Genomic DNA, 17,151 nt, shown 5'->3' with positions numbered 1-17,151 from the left:
ATATATATATATATTCACTTAATTGTTTGTGATCAATAATAAACATCATTTTAAAGTAAATTCTGAGATACATAATATTAATACTAGGACCAAATCTGATTTGCATCATCCACCATTTTTCAGTTCATCAGAAAACATACTGCTGTGAAGACGTTTAACAGTACCTGTTCCAATAAAGGATTTGTCCCATAATACAAAACAGTTTAAATCAGCCTTGAAAATTTTTTTGTCATTTCCATTCATTTTTATACATTAGATGAATATTTTAAATTCAAGAGGAATTAAACCTTTTATAATGTTGTTTATATAGTACATTGTATAACTAAATTGATTATAATCTGATGTTTGTTTATATATTTAAGCTATGATCTCAGTAAGGTGTTACTGTCAAGTTGATGAGTCCTATGTGCTTGTTAAATTACTGAATAGTGTGTAATTATTGTTTATTTTATGAATGTAGCTGTAAGGTGACTAGTTCTGTGTTTAAAACTAATGTATGCATATGTAATATATTCTATATCTGATGGCTTAGGTAGCCAGTAAGAATCAATGGAATTAAAATAAATATACAGATACAGATACTGGATAACTTAAGTAAATCAAATAGCTCTTTATTATATAATATTCTGTATTTCATCCTTGTTGGTTTAAGATATTTTTGTGAGCACTTTATTTTCAAACACTTTTTGATATTCATGTTATTCCCTCAGAGTAAGAGATAAAGTTGTCCCTGTGCTTAATTAACTGGGGAAGGGGAAGTGCATCTCCACTTTTTACCTGTGCAGTAGATGGAAATGTGTGGTCAGCTTCATGCCCTGGCCGCTTTGCCCCTGTTGAAACTGCCTCTTGTGCCTGTTGGGTAGGAGGCTGGGTGAGCCACAGAGCTTGTCTGGACACTGTGGAGAAGAGAAAAATCTTTCCTCTGCCAGGAATCAAGCCCTGGACTATCCAGCCCTTATTCCATTGCTATGCTGACTGAGCCATCCAGACTCCTATGATTCATAACTGTACAAAACAAAAGTATTGTTTTCTATATCTTGATCTTTAGTGTTTTTTGAAATAAAACATCAGATGACTGTAGGATTAGGGGTTCTCACAGTGATGGTTATGAAGAGGTGTGTTGTCAGGGATATGGTTGACTTTTAGCAGGCTGCATGGTGCCATAATACAGAAAATAGAAATGATCGGATGATTAATAGTTTTTGAACTAAATAATAGTGTGCATATTACCTTTCAAAGACAATGCTGGTAACCAGTGTTAACAGTGCAGTGCAGTACAGTACAATACAGTCACTTGTTGCTTTCAGGTGCAGAGGCACTGGCCCGTGGCTGTCGCAACCTAAAGTCATTCATTTCGAAAGGTTGTCTTCAGATTAATGACAATGCTGTGAGCTGTTTAGCTCGTAACTGCAGTGACCTGGAAGTCATCAATCTTCATGGATGCACGGTAAGTTTCTTTTGGGTTAAATATATTCAGATATTTTCTGTTGGTCTCAGTAAATTTCTTGAAAGCTGGAACTGTGGGCTTAGATATGGGCTTATTATAACAGACCTGGATGTAATGGACAGAATCTGGCAGGGCAAGAGATGATCTGTTAGCAGCTTCAACCTGCAAAGTTTGTAGGTTATGTAATTATAACTTACTTTACTTACTTACCCATGGAGCTGAGCCCTTCTGCAGGAGCCGCCAATTCTGCAGCTGCTCAAGAATTTCCCAGCATTTTATGGAACTCAAAGGTTCATTACCATGTTCACAAGAGCCCTCCACTGGTCCCTACCCCAAGCCAGTTCAATCCAATCCATACCATCCCATCCTATCTCTCTTAAGATCCATTTTAATATAAAAATAGTTAAAATAAAAAAGTACCTGAGCATAAAAACTTTTATGTAATCACACTGTATTTCTATATTTACTACATGTATTGGCTGTATATCCTGTGGTATACTTAGTCATAGTGGACATTGGCCTTAACAGACATCCTGCTTACCCTATTATTCTGTTATATTTAGGATTTACCGCATTATTGTAATTTTTATATAAGCATGAAGCTATTATCTGCCTTTTTGTAGACCACAAGACCTTTACACATGTGAGGAGTCCCTCCATAACTATAAAGTAGTTGCTATGCGCTGGTTGTAACGTGCCATTGACCACATGCTCCACTGTCCTGCGTGTGTATGCTCAGATTTTGGTATCTCTGTCATTGTCCCATAGGCCCTGCCAGTCAAACTTTAAGCAAGAGCCCTGTGGAACAACAAATTGAGCATGCCTGCTGGGTAAGAACATTGTCACACATTGTTTGATATTGCAGTACAATTTTCATTACTTGTCTTTTTCTAATCTAAAGCTCCAAGATAACCTGGCAGTGCAGAAAAGCCCCATCTTTGTCAGCATTCATTTCATCAGTTGCAAACAGCCTGAGCATGAAAAAGTTGCATTGGTGATGCAACTGAGCAGTCTTGTAGCACTTCAGTCTGTACATCCACCCCACCCTGCTTCCTTCCCAAGAGTGGCTGATACCTTTGGACATCTGTTGTTTCTCTGCTTGTGTTGAGACTGTCTGATTCGCACTCAGTAAATGTAGATGATACCTATACGGAATTGAAAGCAGGTGGAAGAGGAAGAGGGAAAGTTGTCTGTATGCTTAACTAATTAAGCACTACAGCATGAAGGCATAATGGGGAATGGATGTATAGACCCACATTTTCTTGACATCGGCACTAGTTGGAGGTGAGTGGTCAGCTTCACGCCCCGGCCGCTTTACCCTCGGGGAAAGAGACCCCGGCACCCATTGGATAGGAGGTTGGGTGGACCCCAGAGCTGGTCTGGACGACATGGAGAAGAGAAAATTCTTGACCCTACTGGGACTTGAACTCCAACCTCTTGGTCATCCAGCCCATAGCTAGTCGCTATACCGACTACACTATCCCAGCTCACTGAGGAGGAAAAGGTGTTATAAAAATAATCTCTTGTCAGCATGAGTTATTCTATTTAATATCATCAAGGAATATGTATTGTGCATATTGTCTTAGGATAACTTGTCAGCATTAAGTAGCAATTTGAAAGTGTGTCAGATGTGGAGAAATATTACGAGGGTCATACTGAAAGTCATGAGCAACAATTTTTTGTAAAGTAACATGCTTTATTGTTGACAAACCAAATACACTGCCTCAATCTACAGACCTTTCTTTATTTTTCCACATAATCACCACTTCTTTGTACACATTTTTTCCAGTGTTCTGGGAGTTTGAAAATTCCCCTTCTGTAAAATTCTGTTCCAGCCATCCGAAGACACTGATGCACTGCTTTCCGAATTGCTTCCCTTGTCTCAAAACGTTGCCCAAGCAGCTGATCCTTCACAAATCCGAAAAGATGGTAGTCTGAGGGTGCCAGATCAGGGCTATAGGAGGGGTGTGGAAGAACTTCCCACCCCATCTTTGCAGTTGCTTCCAATGTGAGGCGAGCGGCGTGGGGGTGAGCGTTGTTATGCAGGATGACGATGTTTTGTCCTGGACGTTTATCGCGCAATGCATGACGGAGCTTATGCAGCGTCTGACATAACGAGCAGCGTTGATGGTTTGCCCAGGTTCCAGGAATAAAATAAATCCCTCTGCATCCCAGAAGACTGTGCCCATCACCTTTGCAGCTGATGGCACTGTCTTTGCCTTCTTTTTTGATGGAGAATGCAAATGGTGCCATTCCATAATCTGCCATTTTATTTTAGGCTCAAAATGGTGAAACCAGCTTTTGTCACCTGTCACACTATAGAGCAAAATATCATTGCCTTCCTGTCGATATCTCTGTAGCAGTTATGAGGTGATGGCTTTTCGCTGACCTTTATGGTCTTCAGTCAATAACCACGGGACCCAACGAGCACACGCTTTCCTATAGCCCCAGCTTTCAATCATTTCCTGTACTGCACTGTGCAATATTCCAAGTTTTCGGGCTATTGTGTACACAGTCACACACCTGTCATCTTGAATGATCTCATCCACTCTTTCCTTGTGTTCAGTTGAGGCTGTTTGAGGACGACCGTGCCAAGGCTCATCTTCGATGCTGGTGTTCCCATCTTTAAAATGTTTCACCCATCTTCGAACACTGCTCGCACCCATGCACACACTTCCATAAGCACCCTGAAGTCTCTGGTGAATTTCTGCAGCAGGGATTTCCTCTTTCGCAAGAAATTCAATGACAGCACGCTGGCAAAACGACATCGTAGTCGGCCATTTTGTTAGGCGTGATATTCGTCATGTGATGCAAGCTATTGACGTCACAAGACACTCAAGGTTAACACAACAGCTGGTTCCACCTACCACCATACTCTCTTTCATCTGTTGTTCCCAGGTTGCATGCAAAAAAAAGTTGTTCATGACTTTCGGTACGACCTACATAGTTACACAGCCAAATTCAGAATCATCATCATCATCAGTAATCTGTCAAGATGACAGGTCCACAGTCTCTTCCAAAACAATTCCTCCACTTAATGCGATCTAGAGCTTTCTCCTTCAAATGACAGTGTCCTCTTCTGTCCCCAAGGTCATCCAGAATCTTCTTACGTCTTCTTCCTCGTCTTCTTGTTACTTCTATCCGCCCATCTATCTTTCCTTCAATAACTTCTTTTAGAAAGCAGTTTCTGTGTAAAACATGACCCATCCAATTAGCCTTCTGTTTTCTTATTTTGTGTAGGATATTCCTCTGCTCACTGACTCTAATTAACACTTCTTCATTTCTCACATAATCGGTCCAACTGATCTCCATCCTTCTCCAACACCACATTTCGAAACTTTCCAGATGTTTCTCATCTACTGCCCTAAGTGTCCATGTTTCAGCCCCATACAGAGCTGTGCTCCAAATGTAGCATTTCACTAGTTTCTTTCTCAAATTTAAGTCCAATTTGCTGGTAAAAAGATTCTTCTTCTTGCTAAATGCAGCTTTTGCCATGGCAATCCTGGATTTAATTTCACTAGTACACCTTCCATCATCTGTTAACAAGCTACCCAAATATTTAAAACATTTCACATTCTCCAGTTGTTTTCGGTCTATCTTTATTGTGACTGGGGTTGGTTGTCTCGAAATTTTCATTACTTTTGTTTTTTCCCCACATTCATTTCCATGCCATAGCACCTTCCAATAATTCAGAATATTGGTTATAAATTATGCAGGACGAAATGGAATTTCTACTTTTATCTGACACAATTCATATCTTTCTGTTAATATTGTGGATCTATAATTTTTCTAACCACAATGTGACGTATAAAATTATATTCTGAAAAATGATATTCGCTAATATTTTGGACCTAAAATTTCTGACAAATGTTTACTTTAAAAGTGTTTAATTAACACAGTTATGTAGAAGGTTCACATATGCCAAAAATTCTTTTTAATGGTATTTATCATAAGTTTAGATATCCATTATATATATTAATGTTATGTATTTCAGTTTCACATATCCTTAAGACATTTTTTCATGCTTGTCATATAAGGTTTAGATATTGTTAGGATGGTTTTCTGTGTTGAACTTATTATCTCACGTGAAGCTCACTGGCAGTGTGGAAGATTTGTCATTATATCATATAAATCTGACACCTCTTTTTTGTGGTTATTGAGACATATTATTTTAGTAATGTATGTGACATTTAATGCTAACTACATATATTGTGTGCTGCAGAATATCCAAGATGAAGCAGTGCAGCAACTTGCTGAAAACTGCCCTCGCTTACACTATCTCTGTCTGTCAGGCTGTTCTCATCTGACAGACGCATCACTCATTGTTCTTGCACAGCAGTGCCACATGCTAAGCACCATCGAGGTGGCTGGTTGCTCACAGTTCACAGACACAGGCTTCCAGGCCCTTGCGAGGGTGAGTTCAAGCAGTTTTAAGAGATGGTGGTCATAACAGAATGGCGAATCATCACTTACAATATCATTAAGAAGAAAATGCTGAATATAAGCACATGTAAGATACCTTGTACATAAGATGAACCTCCCCTCCCTTGCTTTTGTGGTGGAAATTTTTAAGGAATACATATGAAATTCTTATTTGCATTTCTGAACAGACCTCTCCCATCCATCTTTTCATTGTGGCCCATTATATGTGTTGATAATGCTTTCTTGTAGAACTTGCATTGAGTAATACTCTTCCCTGTCCTTCCAGCACCTAGCAAATGTCTCACAGATCCCTCACAACTCCTAACAAATGCCGTTTTCCATGATGCCTTGCAACCATTAGGCTCCTTCGTATACGTAATCTTCTTCATCTGCCGATTCAGGGATCAAATGACCTGAGACTAAAGGAATTGTTCCAGTAAATTCTTTTATGGTATCACAGTTTCTCCTGAACATACTAGCAGTGTCTTGCAGGATGAGACTGCCATCTTCGAGTTCTGTGACCCAATTCCTTAGTGTATTGCCCCATCAAGAGGGCTTCCTCCTCTGCTCACTTCACCACTTATGTTCTTTGCTTCTTCCTTTGTGACCTTTGAGAACTTATCCCATAAGGGTTTGCAGCCACTCCTGACAGCAGTACTGGTACTGCTATTTTCTGTAACCCTAATGATGCGCCACCTCATGGAGCTAGGAGGGCCTGGAGCTTGCCTGAGCAGGGTTGCTACCACCTGAAGTGGTGTTAATTCCAAAGAGAGCCCACACTGACTACCAACACTTGATAACAATTAATTTAAGATTATCATTATCTGCAGTTCACAGAAATGAAGGGTTCTTTATGGCACAGAGTTCCTCCTTTTTTGTCCCCATCAGTTGAGGCTTTCTGGAGAAGCCAGGAACTGTGCAGCTATTCAAGAACTTCCTACCATCTTATGGAACCTGAAGGTTCATTACCATATGTATGACACAAACTCCGTCCTAAGTGCAACAATTTATTGTAGTTCTTTTGTCTTCTTTTCTTCTAATAGACACTTATTAAAGATAAGCAGTGGCACGCACACAGGGAGCCTGCACAGAATAATACCTGAATGGTGCTGAAAGCAAGAAGTAGTTGCTGCAGCACTGTAGACCTAGAGCAGGTACCCCTGTGAATTTTAAATTTTAAAATTTATAAAATTTTTAAATTTAAATTGAAGATTTTAAAAATACCAAAATTAAAAAATCAAATTGACATATGTAAATTAACAAAGATTTTATACATATCTTACAAATGGCAGCAAGGGAATTCTGATATATCGGGACCTATTAACAACGGAGAAATGAACAATTAAGAAAGCTGGTGTTTTTAAATTTTAAACTACATGCAGTGTAACAGCTACATGAGCGAAATACACCTGATGATGTCCATTTATGGCCGAAACGTGTAGTGTAGAAGAAAAGAAGACAAAAGAATTACAATAAATTGTTGCACTTAGGACGGAGTTTGTGTCATACAGTGTGTAGAGTGTAACAGGATGCTAAATATAATATTGTTCAGTACCATATTCACAAGAGCCCTCCACTGGTCCATACCACCCCATCATATCTCTCTAAGATCCCAGCATGCAGTTACCCCACAACACAACTCTCACTACCACAGTGGAACAACCAGCAACACATATGTAGCAGTCACGAAGTCTTAAATAAGACTTATAATATTGGTTTTAAATATCTTAATCGCCATTTTAATTCTACTTTTAATTTTAATTTTAGTTCTAGTTCTTATCCTTTTAATGTCAAGTTTTAACTATATTTGAACAACATTAAATTAAAATTGTGTGACATGTCTAACCGTTGCTGGCAATGGGAGGTGGAACAAGTTACCACGAAGACAAACAGTCGTTTGCCAAGTTACGCAACAGTGGAAATGAGGTTACACAACAGTAAGGAAAGCGGTGTTTTTCACTGCCATGCCGAGTAGAGCTGAAGTGAGCTGGAGCCGCTGAAGCACGCTGGTTGCTAAGCAGCAATAAACAACTCTTGGTAGCGTTGCCCAGCAACACCTGTAAACATGGGGATTATGCAACAGGGAAGTGAGGCACATTTTCCGCTGTCCGACTGAGGGTTTATAAGAGTTACTAGAGAGAGAGTGACCAGTCAGTTGCAGTCTGGTATTCGCCGGAGTGAATGGGAGCAGGAGAAGTAATTGTGATACTGCCAATGACAGTAGTTGTGAGATTGTAAATTGTGTAATTGTGAGAGCGAGTGCTCAATAAATTCGCTATATTCAATACGGCGTGAAGTTATTTGTCGTCTTATACACCCAACACATGACAAATTGGTGTCAGAATTGTTTACGAACTTAAACATGCCTTAATTTAGGACGAACTATTGAAACAAATTATACTGCCACATGATGGAGATGGAAAAATTGTTTGAACGCCTACTGGAGAAAATGGACACCGACAGAAAAACCGACAAGGAAGAAATGGAGGCCAATAGAAAGACTCACAAAGAAGAAATGGAGGCCGATAGAAAGGCTGACAAAGAAGATTTCCTTGTAAGATTAGACACTGATAGGAAGACTGACAAAGAGGAAATGCTGAAAGAGATGAAGGCCAACCAAATAAAAGCAGATGCCGACTGAGTGCAGATGCATGAAATGGTCAGAGCCTATCAAGACAGAGTGGAGGCCAATAGGGATATCGACCGGGAAGAGAGGAAGGCCGATTGAAGAAACCTAAAAGAAATGATGAAAATGATGGCCGCCAGGCTAGAAAAGACGGACACCAGCCACGAGGAGATGGTGGCTGAAACCAAACTGGAAAGAGACTTGGAGACAATGGCCTGCCGAGAAATGACAGAGGCATGTCTGGAAGAAGAAGAGCTAACCTCAGTGGATAAGAAACCTGAGGCAGCAGAACGAGAGGTCCCCATAAAAGACGCCGAAGTAATGCTGGTCAGAGAACCAAAGAAGAAATGGCGTAGGGACTGAAAACTAGCCGCGGAGCGCTGCTGCCAGAAACCGAAAGATAAGACACGGGAAATTTGTGGACCCCAGAAGAAATTGGCCGTCGCCCGCAGAGGGACAACACGCTGTGTGAAAGTGGCACGGAAAACTCCAATAGACCTGAAGATGTCCCGTCGTGCAGCAGTGGCACGACACAAGAGAGACATCATAAAGTCGTACCTTATACAGGAAAAGTGTCACCCACAGAGAGAACTGGTTGCTTCTAGAACTAGGATGACCCACTGTGCAGGAGTGGCATGGTGCAAGGATAATGCCGCCAGGAAAGTTCGTGCCAGGGACAACATGGTACGAGGAACCCAGAAAGGATGGTCACATGTAGGGAGACAACAGATGAACCAGGCAGGCAACAATCTGACCAGGAACTGAAACTTTGAGGAGCAACTACGGCTTGGAAGAGAAAGGACAAAAGACAAGAGCTACAGGAAGGCCATTGGGCTGGAAACCATGAAGCGAGCGGTAGGAACTTCCGGTAGGATATCTAAAATGAGGAAATGGAACTTGTGGAGGGGACGACCCCCTCCAAAACGGAAAAAAAGACTTCAAGCAGAGGAGGAACTGGTAATATAGGAGTACCGGCCTCCCCAGAGAGAGTGAATGTGCGATGGGTGAATGTGAGGGACGAATGTGATACAACTGGATCTCCTGATAAGTTAACAGGAAACCGCTCGAGACAAGCTGGTCTTAAGAAGGGAGCGGATGTAACGGTTGAGGAACGGACAACATGAAGAAAGAAAACACCGAGCCAAAAAAAAAAGAAAAACGTTATAAGCATAGCATCGGAAGAAAAGGACTGGCGCTGCACTGTTAGGCTATTCGGGACGAACAGCCTTAAGAAGGGAACAGTGTGACATGTCTAACTGTTGCTGGGCAACAGGAGGTGGAACGAGTTACCATGAAGAGACCCTTGACAAACAGTCGGTTGCCAAGTTACTTAAGAAGGGAACAGTGTGACATGTCTAACTGTTGCTGGGCAACAGGAGGTGGAACGAGTTACCATGAAGAGACCCTTGACAAACAGTCGGTTGCCAAGTTACGCAACAGTAAGGAAAGCGGTGTTTCTCACTGCCATGCCGAGTAGAGCCGAAGTGAGCTGAAGTCGCTGAAGCACGCTGGTTGCTATGCAGCAATAAATAACTCTTGGTAGCGTTGCCCAGCAACGCCTGTAAACATGGCGATTACGCAACAGGGAAGCGAGGCACGTTTTCCGCTGTCTGACTGAGGGTTTGTAAGAGTTACTAGAGAGAGAGTAACCAGTCAGTTGCAGTCTAGCATTCGCCGGAGTGAATGGAAGCAGGAGAAGTAATTGTGATACTACTGATGGCAGTATTTGTGAGATTGTAAATTATGTAATTGTGAGAGTGAGTGTTCAATAAATTTGCTATATCCAAGAGGGCGTGAAGTTATTTGTCGCGTGACATATATCCAACACGTGACAATATATTTGTTAGTATAAAAATTCATAGTAAAGTAAAAGTAAAGCTGTCCCTGTACCAGGCCGTGAAGGCCCATAGGGTTGTGAGACGTTGAGGGTCCCACATTATCCAGACAGTTGGCTCAAAGATGGTGGTAAGGTTGTCAGCCTTATGCGCCCGCCGTGCTTTACTCCCAAGGAAAATTATTTAATTAATTCCAGGTACTCATTTCTGTTAGAGGCTGAGTCAATCCCATTGCCATAATACGGCTGGAAGTATTAGGTCAATTGAAAAAATCCAGTGACCTCATCGGGACTTCAGTGTGCCACCTTCCGGCTTGTAGCATAGCCCCATTCATACAAATAGAATATGAATTCATATTGATCAGTGACACAATTCAAGAATTAGAACCAGTATTCTTGTATACCTGAAGATGACCCAAGAAACATGTTGAAACATGTAGCGTTACCACCAGCTGCTAATAAAAACAAATGTTGACACACTAGTGTCTCTTTTATTTCTTTCAGAATTATTGTTGTGTAGACTGTCCCATTATCCATGGTAGAGTCATTCAGTTAGTGGAATGTGGATTTATCACATCATATTACAAGATATTCACATACACTTACACAGATCCACATCGGCCCTCAAAATAGTTGCAGTTGACCGCTATGCAAGTTTGCCAACGTTGATATAGCTGTCAAAAACATTGCTGAAACATATTGGCAGTAAATTCCATACTATGCTTTGCGGCCATTCCACGAACTTATTGACTATGGTAGTGTATCTATAGCAGTTAAGACTGTTGGTTTGACTTTTATCAAGAAATCACAGTGTTGGAAAACTGAGAGTATATTATGAAATTTCACTATACACTGTACATGTCAGAAGAAATCCATCAAGTTCCTCAAACGAAATATTTCAACAATTTTTAGAACCATGATATTGTGTAAATTGTTACACACAAGTTCTAAGCTATAAAATAAGAATTCCAAAGTAGGTCTAATCTGTCACTGATATAGTTTAATTTCATATTTTTAGATTTTTTATAAATCTTGCAATAAACAGGATCGCCTCTGTGGTCTAGTGGTCAGAGTTCCTGCTTACAGATCCAGAGGTCCAGGTTCGATTCCCGGCACTACCAGATTTTCTGAGAAGTAGTGGGTCTGGAATGGAGTCCACTCAGCCTCATGAGGATAATTTATGAGCTATTTGAAGGAAATAGCAGCAATGGTCTAGAAACCCTAAATTAACAACTGTGGGGATCCGTTGTGCTCACCATGTGTCACCCTCTATCTACTAAAGTTGGCACTAACTCCACCGACAAGCAGCAGTCACTCAGTTGGTATAGTTCTCATGCAGACTCGAGCCATGGAGTTTCTTTTTGTTTGCTTGCAATAAACAGAGTTTAAAAAAGAAGAGGAGTAGAAAATACATTCCAAACATAAAAATTTCAAGAGTACAGCCTTCCAAAATTGAAGTTAAATAGTTTGATCAGAAACCCTAGTTGTCTGAGACAGAACGGTTTGATTGAGGACTAAAAGAAAAGAAGACATAAACATGCGTACTATATGATATATATGGTGTTCCTCTTGCTCTATCACTACACCAAACTTATGAGATGACATTGCCAACCAAAGTTATTAGACAAGTACGTGTCTAGAAAGTAGTCTCACAGCTGTGCACTTGCACACAACATACTCATTCCTTGCAATAACATAATTTATGCTTGCACTCCTAAAATCATGCTTTCTAGCAACTTTTGAAATAAAAAACTGAGTACTGAACCAGTAGGCTGCAGCTCAGTAATTCCTGAAGATGAATGATGTGGAAAAGATACCTTGAAACACACAGTGCAGAAGTTCCCTCTCTCTCTCATCCTTCTATTGATGCAGGCTCATCAAAGCAAAAAAGGAGCCTAGAATCATGTTTTTAGCATCTGTATCACCAAATTCCAGTACCCTAAATTTTTAGCGTTGCAGCTGGAGACTGGAATCCATATCTGTATTCTGTAGTAACGGTTCTCATTGTCACTGATTTGCACCTGCAGAGTTGTCGCTTACTGGAGAAGATGGATCTGGAAGAGTGTGTGCTGATAACAGATGCAACACTAATACATTTGGCAATGGGATGCCCGCGACTGGAGAAACTGGTGAGTCATCACTGTCTTGTATCACTTCTGTCTAGCACCACTCCAAACAAGGTCATACATTTTATTGTTAATACTCAGAGTTGTGTTGCTTTGAAGAAAGTAAAAATCTTCTCAGGCCAAAAGTTCATTAAAAATGGCCAACATTTCAGGGACCATCTCCTTACCAATTATCAGGAAATTATATGATTTTGGTCGAGTTGGGGTAAATTACTGCTGGCCCTCACCAGTACAGTCATCCTGTCTCACAACAGAGTCATTGCCCATGACATTGGATCAAAACTTTCCCATCTGTATGCTATCATATAGTCCATAATTGAAACTGAGCACAAGCCAGTGAGAGGGCTAGTGGGCAGTCATGGGTTTGCCTGGATTGGTGTATCTGTGTACCATGACCAATTGAGATTAACACTTCCCCATCCTTGTTAAAGTTTCTGGGCTGCAGCCTGAGCTCAGCAGTCTCCTGTATCAAGTGGTCTGTGTATCCTGGTGCGTCATCTACAGGGTGATTCATATAGAACCGGCCCGACGAAATGAGGTGTAATATAAAATATACCATACAGATATTAAAGTAAATTCTTCTTTTTCTTCTTCTTCTTCTTCTATGGCGCAACAGCCCGGTGTCGGGCCTTGGCCTCCCTTATCAAGCCCCTCCATTCCTCTCTATCCTGTGCCTCTCTCTTCCAGTTCATTAAAGTAATTTACACATATCTTGGATTGTGTGCCGTGATCGGAGCAGGTGTTGAAAGTGTCCGCCGTTTTCAGGTAGGCGTTAGAAACACTCTCTGTTCATCAGTGTACTCCATGACTGTCGCCTGCCCACTGCAGACATGTTTCGGCATTGTCCTTGACCTTGCAGCATAAGGGCTGCCACTTGCCGGATCATGCGCACACCATTCGACTCAGCATGGCCCACGGATTATTATATCATAATTGTGAGCAGTTATATGCATCACTTGCGGAATTATTAGCAAATTCTTCGGGCCGGTTCTATATGATTCACCCTGTAATATGGAGGTGCAGCTGGAGTTTTATTGTGCCCTGCTGCAAGTTTGTGCTCTGTCACCACTGATTTCTCTGGCTGGCCCAGCTACATGTGCGTCATGTGTTCCTTACAGTTTGACTGAGTCATTGTGCCCATCTTTCCGACATGCACATTGCTACACTTGCGTGGAACACAGTATATGCCTATGACTTCTAGGTCCACATAGGAGAAATCAAGCCTAAATGTTGCGTGCATATGTTGTGTCACAATCTTGTGTTTCAGATCCATCTGTCCTGGTACCTTGTGACTGTTATGATAAAGCACTATGAGATACACCACTTTGAAATCAGAACCATGCCAACCAGACCCATGACTATGCTCACTAGCCCTCAGCCATTGATGCTGACGTGCCTCTAAACACGCACACCTTGGTTCACTCGCAGTTTTAATCATGGGCTGTGGATTGGTATATAGATAAGATGTTATGGATCCAGTGTCACATCTGATCCTGATGAAGGGCTCAGAGATAGCCTGAAATATTGGTCATTTCTAACCAGCTGTCAAGGTTGAGAGCTCAAGAATTTGTTTACTTAAGCTGCCATGAAAACTTCAGATCTTACATGTGAAGAAAGTATAATATCCAACTTTTAGTCAGAGACTGCATGTTAGTGGTGGTTATGTTGAAAACACTATTTCTTTTAATCAGATTATGCACATCTGTATGTCACTATATCCTTGACATAGGTAACTGATGTGAAACTCTTGTGCACAGTAGCAAGTGGAGTCAGTGGAGACAGGGTTGCTTCATGTTCTTATTAACAGGGAAAGGAAATATTATACCTATCACAAATATAAATCACTCCGTCCAATGTGACCTGTAAGTTTTTTACTACATGAAAGCTTAACACCCTTACATGTTTCGGTCTCTGTGGACCATCTTCAGAGGGCAAACATCACTACAAATAGGAAACCATCATCATGTAAGTTGTTTAGACGTAAAGTACATACACTTATATGCTACAATACATAGTACACAAAACTGAACATTTCACAAACACAGCACTTTCCTGGGAATGTAAAGTTTTTTATAAAATTGTATAAAATTTCTTGATGCTAATTAAAATTTTTTTTGGATTGTCAATAATTAAAATTCGTAAACCATACAGGCTCGTGTTCGTCCTCCCATCTTCCCTCTTATATGGGGCAGATATTGTGCCACCTGGCTGTCTTGATGTGGAGGTTCTTTATATCGTCCAGGCTTTGCTCATGGCTACTGTGCTGTTTTCACTGTTTTATACAATTTTATAAAAAACTTTACATTCCCAGGAAAGTGCTGTGTTTGTGAAATGTTCAGTTTTGTGTACTATGTATTGTAGCATATAAGTGTACGTACTTTACGTCTAAACAACTTATGTAATGGTGGTTTCCTATTTGTAGTGATGTTTGCCCTCTGAAGATGGTCCACAGAGACCAAAACATGTAAGGGTGTTAAGTTTTCATGTAGTAAAAAACTTACAGGGCACATTGGACTGAGTGATTTATATTTGTAATTGTTAGTGTGACGGACCAGAATGAAACAAATCAAACTTATACCTATCCTTTCTTATTCAAGGAAGTTTCTTGTAGGATTTCTGCTAAGCAATGAGATGTTTTTGTCAAAAATTAGATATTTTATTCATTTCTGCCATTATAAGTTCTGTGTTGTTTTGATGTTGAATTTTATTAGGTGTGTTTCAAAAACATAATTTAAAGAAGTGTCGGATGATTTTATTATTTTCATCTGCTGATCACATGTAACAGCCAAAACTACCTGTATAACTTTGTTCATAATGGTTGTAGTAAGGCATCCTGTGCAGATACGGTGAAATCATGTTCTAGTATTCCCACATGTAGTGAAATGCCATATACAGGGAATACTTTTTGTGGTCCTAGCCAGTGCACAATGTAAGTTATGTAATATAAACATTGTAGTCTTCAACATGCATGCTACGTGTCCCATCACATCCTTAGTGTGATCATGCTGATAATATGTGTAGAGTGCGGTTCATAAATTTCATCATTACACAATTTTTGCCCTATGTTACTTCCTTTCTCTTTGGTCCAGATATTCTCAAATATCCTCTGCTCTGTTCCAAAACATACTCAGTCTGCATTCATACCTTGGGAGAGGCCACATATCAATCCCATATATGAAATTAAAAACTAACCTAGTCTGAACTTTGGTAATCTGCAGTGCAAATTTAATGGCCATTTGTGGGACCAGGATATACTACAAGCCAACAGGATGAAACTGTTATGTTTTCTGTTTCAGAGTCTATCTCACTGTGAGCTCATTACGGATGAAGGCATTCGCCACCTGGGGACGTCCCCTTGTGCAGCAGAGAATTTGACAGTTCTAGAGCTAGACAACTGTCCGCTTATCACTGATGCTTCTCTGGAGCATCTCATCTCATGTCACAATCTTCAGCGTATCGAACTGTATGACTGCCAGCTTATCACCCGCGCTGGAATACGGCGACTCAGGGTACGCTTAATTTTGCTGCAGTACACATTGAGACTAAGTTTTGTGGTTGTGGCTTTAAATTCTGTCTGTTGTTTCCCTTAGTTTCTTATTCAAATTCATTATCTCCTTGAGCAACTTCGCTATATATTCATACTGGATAATATCTGCTGGGGGCTGGTCAACGTAGCTGCACAGTCTAAGGTAGTGATGGGCAAACTTTTTTAGGAGGGGGCCAAAGAAAAAAGAAAAAACTTTAGGCGGGCCAATATAATTTATTAAAAACAATAATGGTAGATTTTACAAAATTCTTGTAATACTAAGCCCTATTAATGATTGAAAGATTATGAAGGAGAATGTGATGAATGAAACTGTGACTGCATTTCCAAAATTTTCTCATAATCTGGTTCGAACTGGGATGCACTGATTCTCAGAAGTGAAGTTAAATGCTCATCTGTCAGTCTGTTTCTAATACAACTCTTTCAAAGTTTCCTTGTAGAAAACACCTGTTCACATATATAGGACGAAGCAAACATAGCAGTGGCTTTCTGGGCATGAGATATCAGATTTGGGAAACTGGATTTCGACAAGGACTTGTAGAACTCTAATTTTGGGACATTGAGAAACAACTGTTTGAGTTGAGTGTTACATTGCAACCCAATTAATTCAAGTTGCAAGTCCGGTTTCACTGTTTCACAGTCTACATTAAAAGGCATACTGAAAACATCCAAGTCTTTTTCAATGGCACTGAAGTCTTGAAATCTTTGTTCAAATTCACCACGGAGTCTTCTCAGGCTATCCTCGTAGCTCCTAAGCTTGTCCTTCATCACTGGGGCTATTGAATTTAACCTCGGGAAGTGAGACAAGTCATTCTTAGCTAGCTGATCTGCAAACAGAACAAGTTGTAGTTTAAAACTTCTGATATGGCCTCAGATATCATCAATAAATTGATTTTTTCCTTCCATCTTGACATTCAACTTGTTCAGGTGGCAGAGAAGATCTGTGAAAAATGCAAAGTCCGAAAGCCATTCAGTATCTTCCAGCATTTCACATTCTACAGACCACTGTATCTCTTGGAAGAATGACACTATTTCGTCTTTCAGCTGCCAGACTCGCTCGAAGACGCGTCCCGCGCTAAGCCACCTTACTTTTGAGTAGTACAGTAAATCAGAGTATTCAGATTGCATGGAGTCAAGAAACTCTCGAAATTG

The 17,151-nt window shown here is 40.5% G+C and overlaps 1 protein-coding gene across 3 annotated transcripts in view; it reads left to right on the top strand.

Annotated features, from left to right (window-relative positions):
• Nucleotides 1–17,151, top strand: part of LOC111866897 (F-box/LRR-repeat protein 20) — a 51,234-nt gene that overhangs the window by 17,360 nt on the left and 16,723 nt on the right. For all 3 annotated transcript variants that reach the window (XM_023856247.2, XM_023856246.2, XM_033752461.1), the window contains 4 exons: nt 1,308–1,447; nt 5,670–5,861; nt 12,357–12,458; nt 15,752–15,964. In XM_023856247.2, the coding sequence (XP_023712015.1) occupies nt 1,308–1,447; nt 5,670–5,861; nt 12,357–12,458; nt 15,752–15,964 (647 nt within the window). The remainder of the gene's footprint in view (nt 1–1,307; nt 1,448–5,669; nt 5,862–12,356; nt 12,459–15,751; nt 15,965–17,151) is intronic.

Source organism: Cryptotermes secundus, unplaced genomic scaffold, assembly GCF_002891405.2.
Source record: "Cryptotermes secundus unplaced genomic scaffold, Csec_1.0 scaffold810, whole genome shotgun sequence".
Lineage (NCBI taxonomy): Eukaryota > Metazoa > Arthropoda > Insecta > Blattodea > Kalotermitidae > Cryptotermes > Cryptotermes secundus.
Note: the sequence above shows the minus strand (reverse complement) of the source record. Positions and strands in the feature narration are given on the sequence as shown.